Source organism: Rattus norvegicus, chromosome 15 (genome assembly GCF_036323735.1).
Source record: "Rattus norvegicus strain BN/NHsdMcwi chromosome 15, GRCr8, whole genome shotgun sequence".
In the NCBI taxonomy this organism is placed as follows: Eukaryota; Metazoa; Chordata; class Mammalia; order Rodentia; family Muridae; genus Rattus; species Rattus norvegicus.
In genome coordinates, this window is record NC_086033.1 from 28,245,260 (window position 1) to 28,266,848 (window position 21,589).

Here is a 21,589-nt window from a genome sequence, read left to right on the forward strand (position 1 = left end):
GTGGGTAGTGTCATCCCTGGGCTGGTTGTCTTGGGTTCTATAAGAGAGCAAGCTGAGCAAGCCAGGGGAAGCAAGCAAGTAAGAAACATCCCTCCATGGCCTCTGCATCAGCTCCTGCTTCCTGACCTGCTTGAGTTCCAGTCCTGACTTCCTTTGGTGATGAAAGAGCATGTGGAAGTGTAGGCTGAATAAACCCTTTTTCCCCAACTTGCTTCTTGGTCATGATGTTTGTGCAGGAATAGGAACCCTGACTAAGAAAGGCCTTAATACTTTACCTAGACCTTCACAGTGAGATAGTGTTGCTACCGTCTATTTTCTTTTTGTTATTTCTTCACTGTTCCTATTTATTACTAACAGTGAAATACTGGAGTCTCTGACTATTCTTGTTAAATGATCTGTTTCTACTGAAGCTCAGTCAGTTTTTGCTTTATGTATTTGGAAGATTTTTATTAAGTACAATGTAGATGTTTTATCTTCCTAATGAATACCATTTATTTCACCTAAGATCCAACTGAGGAAATCACTCTGGCACTAAGTTATGTTCCTAACTTTGAAACTGATTATTTGGCTGCCTTCCTGTGCCCCTTTCCATACTCTGCCTTTAGGTAGGGATATGTATCCCATGCTCACTAGCCTCACTACCCCCGACCAATCACCCTTAAGCTTCATCCCTATTTGAGTAGCCTAGACTCCTCCCAACTGAGCTCTACCCAGCCCTGCCAACCCCTTCCTCCTAACTGTACACACTTAGTCTCTCCTTTAGGGAGTCACCAGATTTAAAACACTATCCTACCCATCACTGCAAGGCAATGATTACCCCTTCCTAATGGGAAACACTAGACCAGCAACTCCACACAATCCCACTACTTGCTGAGGTACACATGGTGTCTAACACACCCGCCTTCCTTCATATCTTTTGGCATACCCCCATCAGGTAAGGGCAGCCAATTCCTTCAAATAAACACAGCCAGGCCCACTGAATATATTTGCCCCCATCTGTCGCGCCTGCCTCGTCCGGCAAGGAAGACGCAACACCTTCGGATTCTTCTCAACAGCCTTTATTGCAGGACCACCTCTTTGCTGATACGGGGACCTCGACCTGCAAAAGCACTCACCTTATATACACAGCAGGCTGAGGCTATGCTAATTGTCCTTCAGGGATTGGCAGAGCATGAATCCCTCATTAGCATATTAACGTCCCAGCCAACTGAAGCCAGGTGCAAAAACCGCGCATGTGCAGTACCGTTGTTCACCACAGGTATGCGCCGGATCACCTCATTATCCTACGGCCGTCCTGGCAAGGGGACAAGCCTGCGCATGAGCGATAAGTCGTTTACTACCAGACGGGACTGGATGTCGGCGCCATCTTTATTTTACCATGCCGCTCCCTACACCCATCCTCAACCGGGGAGACTAGATTCACCCCAAACTCAACTCTGTCTATCTACACTAATTCTACCCACCCTCATTGTTCACACCCTTTCTCTAAGTAGACACTAGAGTCACCCTACCAACTGTACTCATCAGTGAAACAGTGTGTTCTCTGGGGAGGAACACTAGACCCACCCTTTCACTCACCTGAGGATTATGTGCCCCACATCTGCCTTCCAGCACTCTTTCTTCTCCTTCTTTTTATGCAGGGAATCCGAACTCACTAATATTCATTACCTGAGGAATCAGCAATTCTACCAATGCCAATTTCTTGTGGTAAAGGCCAGAGTACCTATTCTGAACTCCAGAAGTTTCACTGTAAAATTCCTTTAACCCTACAGAAGTTCTGCTCCCGAGTTAAGAAGTCTCACTTAGCTTAAGCAGAGTTGGGACTACTTCTGAAACCCTCTTCGAACATTAACATTGATTTTTCCACAGACTGAAACCTAAACCCCATACAGCTAGTTGGAATAATAGTAGACACAGCTTCAAACACCAATTTTATAGAATAAAGATAATATTTCTATACCAAAAATCAGTAGCAATGATGTAACTCCAGATGTCTAGGTACCATTGCGAATACACAAACAAGAAAAAACAAAACAATTGGACTCTACCAAAAATTAGTGCTACCATAAGTAATATACCCCAAGAAAAGTGACTTAGATGATGCACAGACATGTTTTCAAAATAGCAATAACCAACATGATCAAAGAACTCAAAAGAACATGGATAAATGCTAGAATGAAGGCTCAAAAACATAAACAATTTGATGGAATATTGAATCAATACATGATACAAAATATAAAAATTTAATAAGTAAATGCTTTGAAAAAACACAAATGAAACTGTAAAAATTCAGAAACATGTATATATATATATATATATACACACACACACATATATATATACATACATACACAGAGGTAAACTTCAAAAATAAATGGGCCAATTAGAGAATGTCAAGTCTTGAAGACGGAGGAATTGAATTACTCAGAAAAAGAAATGTCAAGAAGAAGAAGAAAGGAGGAGGAGGAAAAGGAGGAGGAGGAGGTGGAAGAGGAAGAGGAAGAGGAAGAGGAAGAGGAGGAGGAAGAAGAAAAGGAGCATAGTCTCCTGTCCACTCAGAGGGTGAAACAAAATGAGACAAATGGTTTCCACATGGCATTGAATCTTGCAGGAATCCCAGGAGTGTTACAGTCCTCAGAAGAGAAGTGAGGAGGGGTCTGGGCATCTTGTAGAGAACAGGTAGCTGGGATCATGGGTCTCACATCAGCTACCATGGCAGCATCAACATCAACAGTAGAGGTGGCAGCAGAAGCAGCAGCAGCAGCAGCAGCAGCAGCAGCAGCAGATTCTTGAGCCTGGCCTGCAGCAAGGCAGGTTCAAGGCCCAGCAATGAATGCTTTAGGAGAGAGAATTCTTCCCCAATATGTGACTGATTGCCCATGGTCCTCTCAGGGAGGTGTTGTGGTTATATGTTCCAGAGCAGGTACTGAAATTGGTAGGAAGTGACTTGACTCCTGCTGATCTCAAGTCTCAGAGATTCCTGGGGTCTGAGCTCACTCAATCTTACCAGTTGAGTGAGCCCACTTGCCCTTCAGAGGAGGAGGAAGGGAAGGATGAGGATATGAGAAGAAATAGACCCACACAGAAATTCTGGACCAATAAAAATGTATAAGTAATAGATATAGAAGGAAAAGTGATTCAGATCAAATGCACAAAATATATTTTCAACAATATAGTAGATAAAACCTTTTTCAGTCTGAGGAGACAGATGCCTTTCATGATCCAAGAGGCATAGAGAGCAGCAAATAGAACTATAATGATAACCCTTGTATTTTCTGACCACCAACACATTAAATTTATAGAACAAAGATAATACATTGAAAGAAGCAAGAGAGAAAGATCAAGCCACATACAAAGGTAAACCTATCAGAATAACAGTATATTTTCCAGTGGAGATCATGAAACTCAGAAAGCAGTGGTCAGATGCTCTACAAGTTATGAAAGCCCACAGATGCCAGCCAAGACTATACCAGCAGAACTATCAGTCATAGTGGAAGGAAAATGGAAAATGTTCTACAATAGTCTTGAATAATATATAACCATTAAGCCAGCTCAAAAGAAGATGGTGGAGGTAATACCTAAGCTTGAAGAGAAGATTAAATGGTTTCATCACATTGAATCAAAATATGTCTAACAGGAAGTCACAAAGGCAAAACCCACAGCAATTAATACAAATTTTCAATAATTTTTAACATTTATGATATCAACTCCCTAATGATACAAGAGATACAGACTAACAGATTAGATCAGAAAGCAAGGTACAACATTTTTGCTGTTTCTAAGGAATACACCCCAGTACAGGTGGACACCATCTTAGGAAAGAAACATACCTCAAGACAGGTGGACACCATCTTAGAGAAGAGGAAAAATAGTCTTAAGCAAATGGGACGATGAACAAAGATGTGTAGGTACTCTAATATCTGACAAAACAATCAGAAGACACACCCCATGTGTAGATCCCAATTTGGGTCAGTCACTAGATGGCCTTTCCTTCAGGCTCTGCTCCAGTTTTGTCCCTGTTTTTCTTTTAGTCAGGAACAATGCTGGGTCAAAAACATTTCTTAAAGTGTGTTTCTTAAGACATAAAGCAGGATGCATAGAGCCAGGGGTCTTATAAGAGTTGGTAAAGTGGGGAGAATATGACCAAACACATTCTATGAAACTGTCAAGTAACAAAAATAATAGAAGCTGATTCCTTATCTCTATCTACTTTAGATCCACTTTATGTCTGATCTAACAGTAGTGTAGTGACCACGGCTCCTTCACAGTTGTCATACAGCATGTAAGCTTTCTAACTTATTTGAACTTGTACAGAGAGGATTATGAATGCCCCTAAAATGCTCAAGGTTAAAGGTTATGCTCCAGGTTGTAAATATTAAGATTCTAAGATTTGACATCACGGTTTATTTGGGTCTTGACCTGACAGAGATTTAGTAGAGATCTTTTGTTCTTTCACTCATTGATTGAGACTTTCTTCTCCCATTGTATTTATTATTCCTTTGATATCTATTACAATTGTAGCCTGATGGCCGTGAACTCCCTCAGCTCATGCTTATTTGAAATGTCTTTATTTCTCCACCAGTGCTAAAAGTTAATTTACAGAGTAGAGAAATATTGTTTAGCATTTATCTGCTTTCAGTGCTTCAATTATACCATTCTGCTTTGAAGGAGACTTTAACATTATTCTGGAATTTCTATCTTTGTATAGAGTGATATTCCGCCTTACATCTTTTTACATTTTCTGTTTGCTTTGTATTTTTGACATCTTGACTAAAATATTATCTAGACTGGTTCTTCTCTGTTCATGGATACTCAAGGTTCTAAGGACCTTTGGTTTCAAATATTTGCTTCTTTCTCTACATTTGGGAATATTTCTATCATAATATTTTGAATAGTCTCTCTATGCTATTAGTGTTTTTATCAGGTCCTTTTCCCCCCATGAGTTTGGGAGTTTAGTTTCTAGATAATTTCCCAGAAGTCTTGGTCATGCTCATTCTTTTTTTCTTTTAATATCCTAAATAATGTTTGAATGCAGTATTCATCACCTTCCCCCATCCATAATGTCAATCTCAGCAATAACCATTCAGTAATAGTTCCTTTATTCATTCATTCTGTTTGGTTAAGTATTTTAATAATGCTTTCCACTCTGTGTTTTCACTCATTATTTTTTATTTCCAACAATTTTTCTTTTCTTTTTTTAAATTTTTAAAAATTTTTTTACTCTTTCTTTTTTTCATTTTTCTTTTTTTTCATCTTCATTAAATTGGGTATATCTTACTTACATTTCTTTTTTTGTTTTTCATCTTTATTAACTTGAGTATTTCTTATTTACAGGATCTTAAATTCCTTAAATTCCTTGCCCTATTCTAGTTCAGTTTTGCTGACTTTTTTCTTTTTACTGCTTCCTCCCCAAGTTCTGAATTCAGAAGGAGTCTAATCAGAAATGCAGTGCCTGCGGGCCCACTGTGTGCTCTGTAAAAACCTCACTCACATCAGGTATGGTACAGACATCACATTGTAAAGGATCGTTCTTCCCAGTAATCTTAAGCAAATTCTCCAGATCCCTCTGAGGCTCGCCTCAGTGTAGGAGAGAAAGTGTGACAGCTGCTCTCAACAGGACAAAATCTCTTTCCATGGATAGGAATATTGGTGCCAAAGGAAAAGTTAGTGAGATAACGGTCTCTGCGTAGAAACTCTAGGAAGCTCTGGAAACTGTTGAGTGAAGAGCTCTGTATTTGGCCACAGAGGGGCAGTGCTCTATCAGAGGAGATGAAGTGTGTTTCCTCTAAGTACTTATCAATGAATCAACGAGATTATGTACTCAGATTGCATTTGCATATTTATTTGCATATATACACAATTTTAAAGGGTCCATGAATTTGTGGAAGGGAACAGAGGTAGGGTTATGAAAGAGATTGGGGGGAAGAGAGGAAAGAGGTAAGTTATATAAATATACTTTAAATTTTAAAAACTGCATACAAATAAATCATCTCCTAACATGCTTAAGTAGAATTACAAGGAAACAAATACACACACCTATCTGGCCATCTAACTATATTGTGCTTCTTTATCCCAAACTCAAAGGGTTGACAAAAGGACTTTAGAAGTGAACACTATTAGATTCATGCTATCCTTCGAGGCCAGTGCCACATTAACTTCTCTATTGTACATTTATAATGCTGACACCCATACCTTGCCCATTCTTCTGCCATACTAACATGACCCATACATAGAACTATGTTATTTATCCTTTCCACATGAAATTGACTCGTGGTTTGAAGCCATTTCAAACTCTTCTTCAATCAGAATCTTTTCTGACTGGATCAGGAAACTGGGTCCACACCCTTTCCTTCATGGACTTTGTCTAGACACACAGGTGTCTTAGGGAGCCTTCAGGTTTCTGTTCTCTGTAGAAGATTGGAACTGGGCATGTCATGAAAGACACCCAAGCGCTGCCCATGCAGTGGGCAGCTGGGCACTCAGCAAATGCATAGCAGGTCTGCCTCATCTTCAACCTAACTTGCTTCTGTCTTCAGATCACCTTATGTTTTCCTTTCTAGTTTTCACACATAAAAACAAATTATGATCTATTTCTTTATGTGTTGATGCTACTTAACATCATATCTTCCAGCTCTATTTTCCTACAAATGGCAGGATTTTGTTCCTTCACATGGCTGAGGACACTCTCTCTTCTCATGTGCAGTATCTTGTTCGTCTGGTGACAGGTGGTACCAGGCTGGTTCTGCATCTTGGCTATCATGGCCTTGCTGTGGTAAAATGCATATGTAGTATCTCCCTAGCATTGAGAAATACATAGAAGTAGAAGATCTCAATCATTGGTAATTTCCTTTCTTTTTTAATCTTTATTACTGTTTAAAAATTTTATTAAACTTTTAATAAAACTTATTTTGATCATAATTCAGCTCCCCTGCTTCTCTCCACAACCCTACCTACCTGAATTTATGATCTTTCTTCTTATCTCTCTTTCCACTAAAAATATAAACATCAAAATAAACAAACAAAAACTAATAATAGAAAATATAAAAACAAAACAAAATGAGTCAGAAAGCGCACACCAAAACAAAAACACAAATCAAAACAAAACCTCAATCATAGAGCCAATTTTGTAGGGCACTGGACCGACTATGGAACAAGGTTGATAGACCTGATAATACTCCACTGGGGCAAACTGAAATTAATTGAAAATACTGCATCTGTCTATCCCAGGATCATAGGACTGACAAATAAGACTTTAGAATTAAATGTTACCAGATTCAAGACCAGGGCCACATCAAGTCCTCTAATATACATTTGCAAAGCTGTCACCCAGACCTTGTCTGTTATTCTGCCACACTGATATGACCTGAGCCTAGAATTGTTATATCTCCTTCCCACTGGGAAATCTACTCATGATGTGAAGAGAGCTAAAGCATCTCCTCAGTCAGGATCTTCTCTGACTGAATTGGGAGCATTGTCCACACTCTCTCTCTCTTTCTTTTTTTTTTTCTTTCCTTCTTTCTTTTCTTTTCGTCTTCATTTCAGAAAATACACACTGCTATACTTGGTGGCTTTATCAACACAAAATTTTACCAACAACCTATGATAGCAGAATTACAGTGTCAGGGTTCCTGAGTCTCAGGACTCTGCTTACAGCAGTACTAAATTTGAGCAGAATGGGAAGTGCTTCGTAAGTCAGAAAGAGCTTTAGAAGAAAAAGTGATTGTGAAGGGTGGAGCCTGCTGAAAGAACTGAGGTGCCTGTGAAGTTGGAGACAGTGCTCTGTGGGGAGAAAAATGGCCACCTGAGTTCCCCACAACCTTCAGTCTAGGAGAAATGAACAAGATCCTGACAGCATCGTTTTTACTCCTAGGCCTTCACCTGGCTGGTGAGTCATGGAGGAGAAACCCGAGGATATGGGATTAATGTGGAGGCACAAGAGAATTGGGGCACCAGGAAGTCATGTTATCATAAGCAGGAAGTACATTCCTGGGAAGCTAACAACAGTTATTTCTCTACACAGGGGTGAGTGGCCAGCAGGAGAGACGTGACCAGCAGCAGGTGAAACAAAGTCCCCAATCTCTGACAGTCTGGGAAGGAGAAACCACAGTTCTGAACTGCAGTTATGAGGATAGCACTTTTAGCTACTTCCCATGGTATCGGCAGTTCCCTGGGGAAGGCCCTGTACTCCTGATAGCCATAAGTTCAGTGTCCTATAAAAAGGAAGACGGAAGATTTACAGTTTTCCTCAGGAAAAGTGAGAAACGGCTCTCCTTGCACATCGAAGACTCTCAGCCTGGAGACTCAGCCACCTACTTCTGTGCAGCAAGGGCACAGTGCTCTCCACACACCTGCAGCCCAGACCCAAACCTGCAGCTGAGGCTCCAGCAAAGCCCTGCTGCAGGCTGAGCCTGGCAGAGATGCACAGGAGTTGTCATGTGCAGGAGCAGGTGAAGAGATCACTCAGTGAGTGTGAGGATTAGACCATTGGTCCAGAGACAGACCAAGCTGGAGTCATGGCTTGCTTTCTCCCGTCTCCCTTAAGAGCAGCTGGCGTCTTCCATCTATTCCCTTAGCTAGTTTAGATGAACCACTTTGCTGCGTAGTTGTATAAATAGTTCTCTGTGTGATTGGTTTGTGGCAACTATAAATTACAGAGTCCCTGTCTCCCTGCACTGTTGTCAACAGTGTTCTGAATGTGTGGTGTTACAGTGCAGTGTCAGGAGGCAATGACTTTGGCTCCTGGGATAGGAATCACATAGAGCTTTCTTTTACCTTAGTTTCCTCTGATGACCAGAGAAGTGGTGATTCACATGACCACTTCCTCTTGTTTTGCCTCTCATATCCTCATCTACCTCCAACAAATTCAAGTATGCAAAGCAGGAGGTTTTCACAAGGATGCAGTCATGTCTACAATAGACAGAAGACATCAGTGGGGAATGAAGAATTCAATTTCCTCATATAATGAAAATGCATAACCTTCACTAAAGAAATAATTTCACATGTATATTTCACAGATGAACAAAATATAAAGTGGATGTAAAACTCCTATCATATAAAATCAGCTCCCATCTGTACGGCCATCTGCAATGCACAGAATTGAAAAAGGACCTCTTATTGCATAACAGTTTGCAAGGTTTACTCATTTGGTGCTATAGAAATGCCAACCAGATTTCTAATGGAAAAACTTTCATTGTCTTATACATTTAAATATTTTCTTGTCACAGAGTTGATGTGACAAGATGGAAGCCAAGTGAGGAGGAATGTGAGCCTAGGACTGGGAATCTCGCCTTAGCAACACAGTGGACCTCTGTCTCAGGAGAACAACATGAACAAAAACACTGTGCAAGGTATTTAATTTAAGAATGTGAACGCTATAAATTCTCTTTCTCATCCACAGTGAATAGATTTTCAGTATCACAAAGGGAAAGTTACAAAGGAAAATAAAGCCAGTTGGCATTAAGCATAGGAGATATATCTCAAAATACCAGTAAGTGACCTTCCCATGTCCTTCAAAATCTTCTGTCCTTGTCACATTTTAAACTAGAGTCAGAAATTGGAAACAGTATTTGCATCTGATTGGGGTAGGATTCAGAATGCAGACACTGAGCTTGGATGTCAGCAGGAGAGGGAATGCATACTTAAGGATGTACCACAGAGAATTTGGAAACTCTGGGTACCTTGAGGCCGAACCCTGAGCTTCCTCTGGAATGAAAGGCTGGAAATTATTTAAAGAGAGCTGAGAGAGAGTTATGACAGATTGATGTAGTATAACATAACAATAACCACTTCGGTGTCTTCCTGTGGTGGGCAAGCAAATGTCTGCTTTTGGAGTTTGAGGTTTGACATAAATTCCTTTGCCAGATGCATTTTCAGCCTGCAGTCAATTGTGTGTGGGGGTCTCCATGCTTCAGTGTCTGAAGAAATAAATATTTGGGCCATTGCTGATGTAGTCATGGTTTTGTGAGAGAAAGATGATTTACAGAGGAGTTTTCTTTTTCTGAAAACTCTAACAATAACTGAAGAACAACACCAACTATAGGCTCCTGTGACAGTGAATGGCATCACCGAACATCTAGATACTGAAGCTCCTCACTCTCATGCTTCTCCTTCTCCAACTCCTGCCAAGATTCCCAGAGCTGTGTCATCGGATAAGCCTTTGTCGGGGCCATTGGCTCTTCAGGACCCAACGTGACAGTTCAGTCTCACAAATCTGTTTTGATTTTATTTTTCTGTGATGTTTTGTGGATGTGAATTCCCAGTGGTTTGGGGGTAAGGAGGAAGGAAGGGTAAGGATTTCTGGTTTGTCTCTGCAAAAAGCCAGGATTGGTGATCATGTTTCACCTTTAATCAGACTGGACTCAGAACAGTTGACAGTTGAGTGAGTCTAGGCAATAGAGTGGGGACTCATGCTTATCTTCCCAACTCCCTTTTCCAGTCTACCAACTTCATATTCTTTCTCCCTCTCTCAGTTTCAAAAATCAAAATAAAACAAAAATATCACCCACCCCAAACAACAAAATCAAAACCCACAAAATAATAATCAAAACAACAAACAGGCCAATAAATTTAAACATGCCAAAAGAAAGCAAAACTGACAAGGCAGGAGTTATGGGAGGGGAAAACCTGATTAAACATCCAATAGGAACAAAAGTGTTGATTGCAAAAGGGAAGAAGCTATTGCAATTGGTTCCTGGTGCTAAAGAAAACCACTTTTCTTCCATGTCAACCACGACATCAGTGAGGCAGCTCTGTCTCCTTACTCAATTTTATGTCTGTTTTCACATTTCTCAGTTGCATCTGCCTTGACTACACATTGGGAATCTCTATAACCCTGACCTTGGTCCAGACATATTTACCAAAATGTTATTTATAGTGACTAAATATGAATAAAATAATTGAAGACAGAGTCGAAATAAATGTTATGTTGTACCTGAAATACCTACTACGTTGTGTCAAAATAGAAGTTACAAAGTTACTAAGACACTAGCTGAACTTTGATATAACTTTGTCTTTCATGGTTTTTATAAAAATGCTGTATGCCTGACCTTTGACACCAAGAGACTCTAAGGCATTACCACTTTATTGGTCACTGGCCAAAAATTAAAGGGCTCTTATAATCTTGATTACCCTAATTAGCATGGTAGTCTGCGTTCCACCTACACTACAGGGCAGGACCCCTAACACATAATGGATTCCACATTCTCTCTGTGCTTTTGATTTGGTTTGGTTTTGTCTTTTCACTGTTTTTTTAATCTATTACATTTTTTAAAAAAAATAATGGTTTTGAGGCAGACAGACAGACAGAGAAGAGAGAGAGAGAGAGAGAGAGAGAGAGAGAGAGAGAGGGAGAGGGAGAGGGAGAGGGAGAGATCATGGAGTTGGGTTAGGTAGAAGGTAGGGGAAAGGATTTGGAAGGTGTTGGGGTAAGGGGAAAGAATATGAGTAAAAATATTGCATGAAAAATTTATTTTATGAGGCAATAAATAAAAATTAAAAAATTTTGTTCTGAGATGTCCCCTCAGGCCTTATCACAGATCACAGATTGATTTATTAACTTTGATATTTTAAGTTATTATTTTTATTTTAATTAAAACATATTTACCTCATTTTCCCCTCCTCTTCCCTCCATGAAACACCTTCTGTGTCCTCCACCTCCAGCTTCACTTAAGCTCTCCAATAGTAATTTCAAATCCATGGCCACTGTTTCTATGGTTACCCTTTTACACATACACACACACACACACACACACACACACACACACACACACACACACAAACACACACACCTCTAGTGTGTGTATATGACTATATAAATACAACCTGTTGTGTTGTGTATGGTGTTGCTTGTGTGATTTCTGTGCTGACCACTTGATGCTGTAGCATTCATCAAATGCTCCTCCCTGGGGATGTCCGTTTGTCCCTGGCAGCAGTACTCAGTTGTCTATAGTTCTTTGTCTAGGGATGGAGCCCCATGACATTTACTATGTCTATGGGCACCATCATTGTTCAGGACTAGTTATGCAGTCTGTTGTGGTATCAACCAAGAGCATCTCTTCCCTGTCATTTCTAACAGACAGTCTTCTTACAGCAGACTTCCTGTCCTTCTGACTTTTAGACTTTCTTGCTGCCTTCTTTTCTCCAGTGTTTTCTGAGTATTCAGCATAGATGTGGATGTAGAGAGAGATACAGCATCTTGCTGTAGATGTATTCAAGGGGCTGACTATCCCATGATCGATTGTTCGCTATATTTTGACCAGGAGTTTCCTATAACAGTCTCCATCTGCTGCAAAAGAAAACTTCCTTGAGAAACAGGAGAGCGACACTTACTCATGGGCATAAGGAGGAGTATTTAGACTACAGTTTATAAAGGTTTCTAGTTTATTAAGTGGTAATAGTAGATTCTCCTCTAAGACCCATAACTTCATGAGGTTTGAGTAGGTAGCTACCTTTTAATGCCAAGCCTGGTTTCCCTCTTGAGAGGCATTGTTTACAACCATTGCACCTGTGTAAGTACCTTGCAGGGTTGTTCACTAATGTGATTCATAAGAATCACGTCAAGGTAGAACTATTGGTGTCTTCCCTGCTTTGGCAACTTGAATGGCACCTTTTGATGTTATGAAAGTTAGCGGTCAGCAGCGAGGTTTTCAGGTCAGATCCAGTTCAAGTCTTTAAAGTCCTATGAACAACGTGCACTGTATCTTCAATAGGGACTTGACTTCAATCTCTGGTATCCAAGGACAACAGGAATAGCCAGCACTCTTCCTAGAGCCTCTTGGATTCCCATGATCCACATATGGAAAGAAGTTTCTCATGCCTGGCATTTGGTTTCTTATTAGATGATCTGTCTCTTGAGGGGGTATTGCCACCTTGAGTGGGATAACTTCCTTAAAAAATACAGAATGTAATTCAAGTAAACATGAAACAATAAGTATCTTTAAGACTATTTCAAACATCCTCAGTGGCATTACTCTCTCTCTCTCTCTCTCTCTCTCTCTCTCTCTCTCTCTCTCTCTCCATCTGTATTAAACTTCCTTTCCCCTTCTGAACTAAGCACACTATTATCCCAATTTTCCTGAATTACTAACTTCTTTTTATGACTTTTGAATATTAAGCTTTATTCTTTTTACAAGGTTTGATTGATTGATTTTGTGTGTGTGTGTGTGTGTGTGTGTGTGTGTGCTGTCATCCACATCTGTGTGAGTATACAAAGCCTTGTGTATATACTTGGTTAGTCACTCCTGTGTGCATGTGAAGGACAAAAGATGGTGTCCAATCCCTCAAGGCTGGAGTTTGAGTTTTTGCAGGACACTTAGCCTGTCAAATGTCCTGGGAGCTGAGCTTCTACCTTTATTATTAGCAGCAAGTGCTGTTCACTGATGAGCTGTCTCTCTACCAATCTTAAACTTTGTCTTCACTAGGAAGTATTGTCTATCAATAAATCACAAGGAAAGACACAGGAGCATTTAGAATAAGACCAATTGTTCAGCCCAGGACTCAAACCCAGTGTACTCCAAAGCCACATCTCAGAGGCTGTGGCCATGCAGCAGAACATTCACCTGTTCTGTGGAGAACTAGAGCAGGGGCAGAGCCCTGCCATCTTGAGCTCCTCAGGCTGCTGTGGCTCCCATGGTCTCCTGCTAAGTACAGAGACTGCAGTCCAGGGCATGTGATCTCAGCTCTCAGTAGTGAAGTGAACAGAGGAGGATACCTCAGAGTCCTCAGTAGTCTCTGATGTACTTGCTTATTGGTCACTTGATCTCAGAAAGGCTGGAGCTGTTTCAGAGACCTTGTTTGCATTTTCTCTTTTGATTGCTTCTTGGATTAACGACTACACCTGGAAGATGAAGAGCTACACTCAAAATAGGATACAGCAGGACACAGAAATTCCACCACCAAGTCACCTGGAATTAGCATGTTTCTAAGTACAGATGGTTTATGTGTAGCGTGGACATGTAATAGGTTTGAGTCACAGAGAGACCTGGCAAGCTTATTATGAGACCGTTTTGTAAATTAAAAATACACAGAATTTAACAAGCAAGACTGAATCTTTCATGTCAGTGGGACAGAAATTTCAAGGACATATAATAAGTATAGTTCTCTGTTTGGAGAGAAATGAACATACCTTCTGAATAAAACTTGATGTTAGACTTTAAAAACCTAATCATTTTTTGTAATGGAGGGTTTTTTAATTGGTATAATGTCTGTCTGTCTATCTTCCCTGCCCCATCTCTGTATGTATGTTTCTCTTTCTCTGTGCATCTGTCTCTCTGTGTGCATATGTGTGTTTGTGTATGTTTGTGTGTGTATGTGTGTGTATCTTTGTCTCTCTGTTCATCTTTCTCCCTGTCTGTGTATATTTGTGTTTGTGTTTGTGTGTGAACCAGTGGTCAAATTAGGTATCCTCCTCTATTGCTTTCTACATTTATTGATTGAATAATTGTTTGTTTGATTGATTGGTGTCTTTGGTTGAGGTTTTCACTGAGACTGAAGCCCACTGACTGACTGACCAGTGAGATTCCAGGATTCTCCTGTCTCTGCTTCTTAGTGCTCAGACTTCAGGTGCACCCACAGCAACTGAATTCATGTGTGACTGCTGGAGATGACTCATGATTCATAACTGACCCCTGACACACTGAGCATCTACTTAGCCTCTAAAGATTATTATGTCATTCCTCTTACTATTTTACAGACTATAAACAAACAGGGATCTTTAATAATTCTGATCTACTATCCTTTACCATGTGATTAAAACTAACTTTGTTCATTGCAGAATTTAGATAGATCAACACACTCACTAAGAGAGAAAGATTATTTCAGATCCCAAAGGTTGATGGGGTAATTTATGAGATCCTTGAGAACTTATTATTTTTATTTAGCTTAATTTGACAACAGAATAGCACCCACGTGTATAAAGCAGCTACACCCTTAGCAGGCATGAGTTTTCTGAAGCTCCCTTTTCTAAGTGCTGCCTCTTTTGACTACTAAGAAAAACAAGGAAGCAAGTAAAGGTCTGTGGTGAGCTACACATTTGATCTCCATGTATGGAACTTGTGGCCTATGACCACACAAAACCCCATTTCCTGCTTGAGGTAATGAAAGACACACAGGCAGTTCATGTGCACACTGCCTGTTGCTCAGACTGAGAGCTGAGCTGAGGCGGAACAGACACACTCATGCAGAGGGACAAGTGCCACATGCCTCCTCAGAGCCTGCTCTGTGTGCTGGTGGCCTTGGCTTTATCTGGTATGATGCATCGTGTATAACTAAGAAAATCTAACAGGAAGCATTGTCCCAGGCATATGACAGTTCCTATAGACACGAGGGGCAAGAAGGATTGGAGGGAAGCCAAGCCAGCACAATGTGTATTCAGTCAGCTTTCTCTTTGGGTCCTAAGGTGCCCAATTCCAACAGTGTTTGGTTCACACTTCCACAGGATAAGCTTTTAATTCGTTCTTCTGGTTGTTTTGCAGGATGTAATATGGCCCAGAAAGTGACTCAGGTTCAGTCAACAGAAAGCAGGCAGGAGGGGGAAGAAGTCACCCTGGACTGTTCATATGAGACAAGTCAGAACTTTTATCATCTTTTTTGGTACAAGCAGCTTCTCAGTGGAGATATAATTTTCCTTATTCGCCAACCTTCTTTTGATTCTCAGAACCAGAGGAGCGGCCGCTATTCTGTAGTCTTCCAGAAATCACTCAAGTCCATCAGCCTTGTCATTTCAGCCTCTCGACCAGAGGATTCGGGGAAGTATTTCTGTGCTCTCTGGGAAAGTGACACACTGTTTGAAGTGATGGCACAAGCTGAACAAAAACTGGGGCTCCTTAAGCAGAGGCTCTGTGAGAGAGGGAGCCCAGCTGAGACGCACGCCTGCACATCCTGAACAAGAAGATCTCAACTGTGGATGCTCCGTCTGTGGTCTGCTTCAGAACTGTGTTTCTAAGTAAAACCTCAGGGCATGCAATTTAGAAATAATTATTGTGAGCGGCTTTGTATACTACACTGACTTAAAACAGAGTTAAAAATAGACTGCTGAGAATATGTGTAATATTTTCTGTACTTGGGAATCTTGCACCACAATAATTTGAAGTTTCTCTTTAATTTGTTAACAGAACATACCTCAGAGGATGCATCTGGAATAGCAAAGAGCATAATTTCCTGGAGAAAGTTACACTCAGAAGGAGATCCAGCATGAGTAAAGTAGTCAGAGACAGACTATAATGATTTATCTCCATGAAATACTGGTGGTGACTGGGTTACTCCACCAATCTTTACCTTTGTATCTAGTACTGAGCCTGAGGTACTGAAGTTCAGCTTAACCAGCAGTTGGGGAGGACAGGTACATGAGCGTAGCACCTGGCAGTCCTGAGATTTGTGAAAATTCAGTAATACCCAGAAAGCCAATGGAATCTCATAGGATAAACCTCCCTCACCTCCTCAGTCCCTGTGGTTTGGGGGAGCATCAGAAGAAGTTGTGCCATTTGCCAACATGATACACACAGACTCGACCTGAATAAAGAAAAGCTGTAGAAGTAAGGAGAAGAGTGTTAATGGTAAAGTGAGCTGGAATCTAATGGACATCAAATATTTATGGGGACTGAATCTGCAGGGCTATATAAAAATAATTAAATATATCACACCTGATTCTTGAGTCTTCTACAGTTGGCTTTTCCATGTCCACCCCCAAAACACAGCAACATGGAGAATGAAATTCTGAGAAATGTGTTTCCAGATATGTTTTTAAAGATTATTTTTTATATCATGTGTGTAACCTTTTTGTCAGCATGTATAGACTGGGTGAAGTCTGGTGCTCATGGAGGCCAGAAGGGGATATTAGATTCTGGAAATTGGAGTTATCGAAGGAAAGGATTTATCACATGGATGTCAGGCACTGAATCTAAGTCCTCTGCTAAAGGAGTGACTGCTTTTAATTAGTGAGTGTATGTTCCAGGTCCTGTTTCTAGGTAATTTGCATAAACTGTACATGATAAAGGAGGTAAATAACTTCAATTCACCTATTAAAAACCATAGGCTAGGACACCGCTGGAACCTGAAGGAACCAACCAGATAAACAGTTCTCTGCACCCAAATCCCTTGGGAGGGAGAGCTAAACCTTCAGAGAGGCAGACACGCCTGGGAAACCAGAAGAGACTACACTCTGCCCACATCTCTGACGCCAGAGGAAAACACCAAACCCAATCTGGAACCCTGGTGCATGGAAGCTCCAGGAAAGGGTGGCGCAGATCTTCCTGGTTGCTGCCCCTGAGGAGAGCTCATAGGCAACACCCCACAAGCAAACTTGAGCCTCGGGAACACAGGTAAGACAAACGTTCCTGCTCCAAGCAACCTGCCTGGTGAACTCAAGACAAAGGCCCACAGGAACAGCTGAAGACCTGTAGATAGGAAAAACTACACGCCCGAAAGCAGAACACTCTGTCCCCATAACTGGCTGAAAAAAAAACAGGAAAACAGGTCTACAGCACTCCTGACACACAGGCTTATAGGACAGTCTAGCCACTGTCAGAAATAGCAGAACAAAGTAACACTAGAGATAATCTGATGGCGAGAGGCAAGCGCAGGAACCCAAGCAACAGAAACCAAGTCTACATGGCATCATCGGAGCCCAATTCTCCCAGGAAAGCAAACACGGAATATCCAAACACACCAGAAAAGCAAGATCTAGTTTCAAAATCATATTTGATCATGATGCTGGAGGACGTCAAGAAAGACATGAAGAACTCCCTTAGAGAAACACAGGAAAACAGAAATAAACAAGTAGAAGCCTACAGAGAGGAATCACAAAAATCCCTGAAAGAATTCCAGGAAAACATAAATAAACAAGTAGAAGCCTATAGAGAAGAATCACAAAAATCCCTGAAAGAATTCCAGGAAAACACAATCAAACAATTGAAGGAATTAAAAATGGAAATAGAAGCAATCAAGAAAGAACACATGGAAACAACCCTGGATATAGAAAACCAAAGGAAGAGACAAGGAGCCATAGATAAAAGCATCACCAACAGAATACAAGAGATAGAAGAGAGAATCTCAGGAGCAGAAAATTCCATAGAAATCATTGACTCAACAGTCAAAGATAATGTAAAGTGGAAAAAGCTACTGGTCCAAAACATACAGGAAATCCAGGACTCAATGAGAAGATCAAACCTAAGGATAATAGGTATAGAAGAGAGTGAAGACTCCCAGCTCAAAGGACCAGTAAATATCTTCAACAAAATCATAGAAGAAAACTTCCCTAACCCAAAAAAGAGATACCCATAGGCATACAAGAAGCCTACCTAACTCCAATTAGATTGGACCAGAAAAGAAACACCTACCGACACATAATAGTCAAAACACCAAATGCACAAAATAAAGAAAGAATATTAAAAGCAGTAAGGGAAAAAGGTCAAGTAACATATAAAGGCCGACCTATCAGAATCACACCAGACTTTTCGCCAGAGACTATGAAAGCTAGAAGATCCTGAACAGATGTCATACAGCCCCTAAGAGAACACAAATGCCAGCCCAGGTTACTGTATCCTGCAAAACTCTCAATTAACATAGATGGAGAAACCAAGATATTCCATGACAAAACCAAATTTACACAATATCTTTCTACAAATCCAGCACTACAAACGATAATAAACGGTAAAGGCCAACATAAGGAGGCAAGCTACACCCTAGAAAAAGCAAGAAACTAATCGTCTTGTCAACAAAACAAAGAGAAGAAAAGTACACAAACGTAACCTCACATCCAAATATGAATTTAACAGGAAGCAATAATCACTATTCCTTAATAACTCTCAACATCAATGGTCTCAACTCCCCAATAAAAAGACATAGATTAACAAACTGGATACGCAATGAGGACCCTGAATTCTGCTGCCTACAGGAAACACACCTCAGAGACAAAGACAGACACTACCTCAGAGTGAAAGGCTGGAAATCAACTTTCCAAGCAAATGGTCGGAAGAAGCAAGCTGGAGTAGCCATTCTAATATCAAATAAAATCAATTTTCAACTAAAAGTCATCAAAAAAGATAAGGAAGGCCACTTCATATTCATCAAAGGAAAAATCCACCAAGATGAACTCTCAATCCTAAATATCTATGCCCCAAATACAAGGGCACCTACATACATAAAAGAAACCTTACTAAAGCCCCAAACACACATTGCACCTCACACAATAATAGTAGGAGATTTCAACACCCCATTCTCATCAATGTACAGATCATGGAAAGTGAAATTAAAGAGAGACGTAGACAGACTAAGAGAAGTCATGAACCAAATGGACTTAACATATTTATAGAACATTCTACCCTAAAGCAAAAGGATACACATTCTTCTCAGCTCCTCATGGGACTTTCTCCAAAACTGACCATATAATTGGTCAAAAAACGGGCCTCAACAGGTACAGGAAGATAGAAATAATCCCATGCGTGCTATCAGACCACCACGGCCTAAAGTTGGTCTTCAATCACAATAAGGGAAGAACGCCCACATATACATGGAAGTTGAACAATGCTCTACTCAATGATAACCTGGTCAAGGAAGAAATAAAGAAAGAAATTAAAGACTTTTTAGAATTTAATGAAAATGAAGGTACAACATACCCAAACTTATGGGACACAATGAAAGCTGTGCTAAGAGGAAAACTCATAGCTCTGAGTGCCTGCAGAAAGGAACAGGAGAGAGCATATGTCAGCAGCTTGACAGCACACCTAAAAGCTCTAGAACAAAATGAAGCAAATATACCCAGGAGGCATAGAAGACAGGAAATAATCAAACTCAGAGCTGAAATCAGCCAAGTAGAAACAAAAAGGACCATAGAAAGAATCAACAGAACCAAAAGTTGGTTCTTTGAGAAAATCAACAAGATAGATAAACCCTTAGCCAGGCTAACGAGAGAACACAGAGAGTGTCTCCAAATTAACAAAATCAGAAATGAAAAGGGAGACATAACTACAGATTCAGAGGAAATTCAAAAAATCATCAGATCTTACTATAAAAGCCTTTTTTCAACAAAACTTGAAAATCTGCAGGAAATGGACAATTTCCTAGACAGATACCAGGTACCGAAGTTAAATCAGGAACAGATAAACCAGTTAAACAACCCCATAACTCCTAAGGAAATAGAAGCAGTCATTAAAGGTCTCCCAACCAAAAAGAGCCCAGGTCCAGACGGGTTTAGTGCAGAATTCTATCAGACCTTCATAGAAGACCTCATACCAATACTATCCAAAGTATTCCACAAAATTGAAACAGATGGAGCACTACCGAATTCCTTCTATGAAGCCACAATTACTCTTATACCTAAACCACACAAAGACCCAACAAAGAAAGAGAACATCAGACCAATTTCCCTTATGAATATCGATGCAAAAATGCTCAATAAAATTCTGGCAAACCGAATCTAAGAGCACATCAAAACAATCATCCACCATGATCAAGTAGGCTTCATCCCAGGCATGCAGGGATGGTTTAATATACGGAAAACCATCAACGTGATTCATTATATAAACAAACTGAAAGAACAAAACCACATGATCATTTCATTAGATGCTGAGAAAGCATTTGACAAAATTCAACACCCCTTCATGATAAAAGTCCTGGAAAGAATAGGAATTCAAGGCCCATACCTAAACATAGTAAAAGCCATATACAGCAAACCAGTTGCTAACATTAAACTAAACGGAGAGAAACTTGAAGCAATCCCACTAAAATCAGGGACTAAACAAAGCTGCCCACTCTCTCCCTACTTATTCAATATAGTTCTTGAAGTTCTAGCCAGAGCAATCAGACAACAAAAGGAAATCAAGGGGATAGAGATTGGTCAAAATATCACTATTTGCAGATGAATATGATAGTATATTTAAGTGATCCCAAAAGTTCCACCAGAGAACTACTAAAGCTGATAAACAACTTCAGCAAAGTGGCTGGGTATAAAATTAACTCAAATAAATCAGTAGCCTTCCTCTACACAAAAGAGAAACAAGGCGAGAAAGAAATTGGGGAAACGACACCCTTCATAATAGACCCGAACAATATAAAGTACCTCGGTGTGAATTTAACCAAGCAAGTAAAAGATCTGTACAATAAGAACTTCAAGACTCTGAAGAAAGAAATTGAAGAAGATTTCAGAAGATGGAAAGATCTCCCATGCTCATGGATTGGCAGGATTAATATAGTAAAAATGGCCATTTTACCAAGAGCGATCTACAGATTCAATGCAATCCCCATCAAAATACCAATCCAATTCTTCAAAGAGTTAGACAGAACAATTTGCAAATTCATCTGGAATAACAAAAAACCCAGGATAGCTAAAACTATCCTCAACAATAAAAGGACTTCAGGGGGAATCACTATCCCTGAATTCAAGCAATATTACAGAGCAATAGTGATAAAAACTGCATGGTATTGGTACAGAGACAGACAGATAGACCAATGGAACAGAATTGAAGACCCAGAAATGAACCCACACACCTATGGTCACTTGATTTTTGACAAAGGAGCCAAAACCATTCAATGGAAGAAAGATAGCATATTCAGCAAAAGGTGCTGGTTCAACTGGAGGTCAACATGTATAAGAATG

General features: G+C 40.2%; 2 gene segments (V, D, J or C); both read left to right on the top strand.

The window, feature by feature from the left end:
• Window positions 1-7,833: 7,833 nt before the first annotated feature.
• LOC103693850 (T cell receptor alpha variable 23/delta variable 6-like) lies at window positions 7,834-8,406 on the top strand. The segment is given in 2 exon segments: window positions 7,834-7,885; window positions 8,021-8,406. Coding segments are annotated over 2 exon segments (438 nt in total).
• A 6,788-nt stretch (window positions 8,407-15,194) lies between these two features.
• Window positions 15,195-15,880, top strand: LOC134482268 (T cell receptor delta variable 1-like). The segment is given in 2 exon segments: window positions 15,195-15,243; window positions 15,471-15,880. Coding segments are annotated over 2 exon segments (459 nt in total).
• Window positions 15,881-21,589: the final 5,709 nt, after the last annotated feature.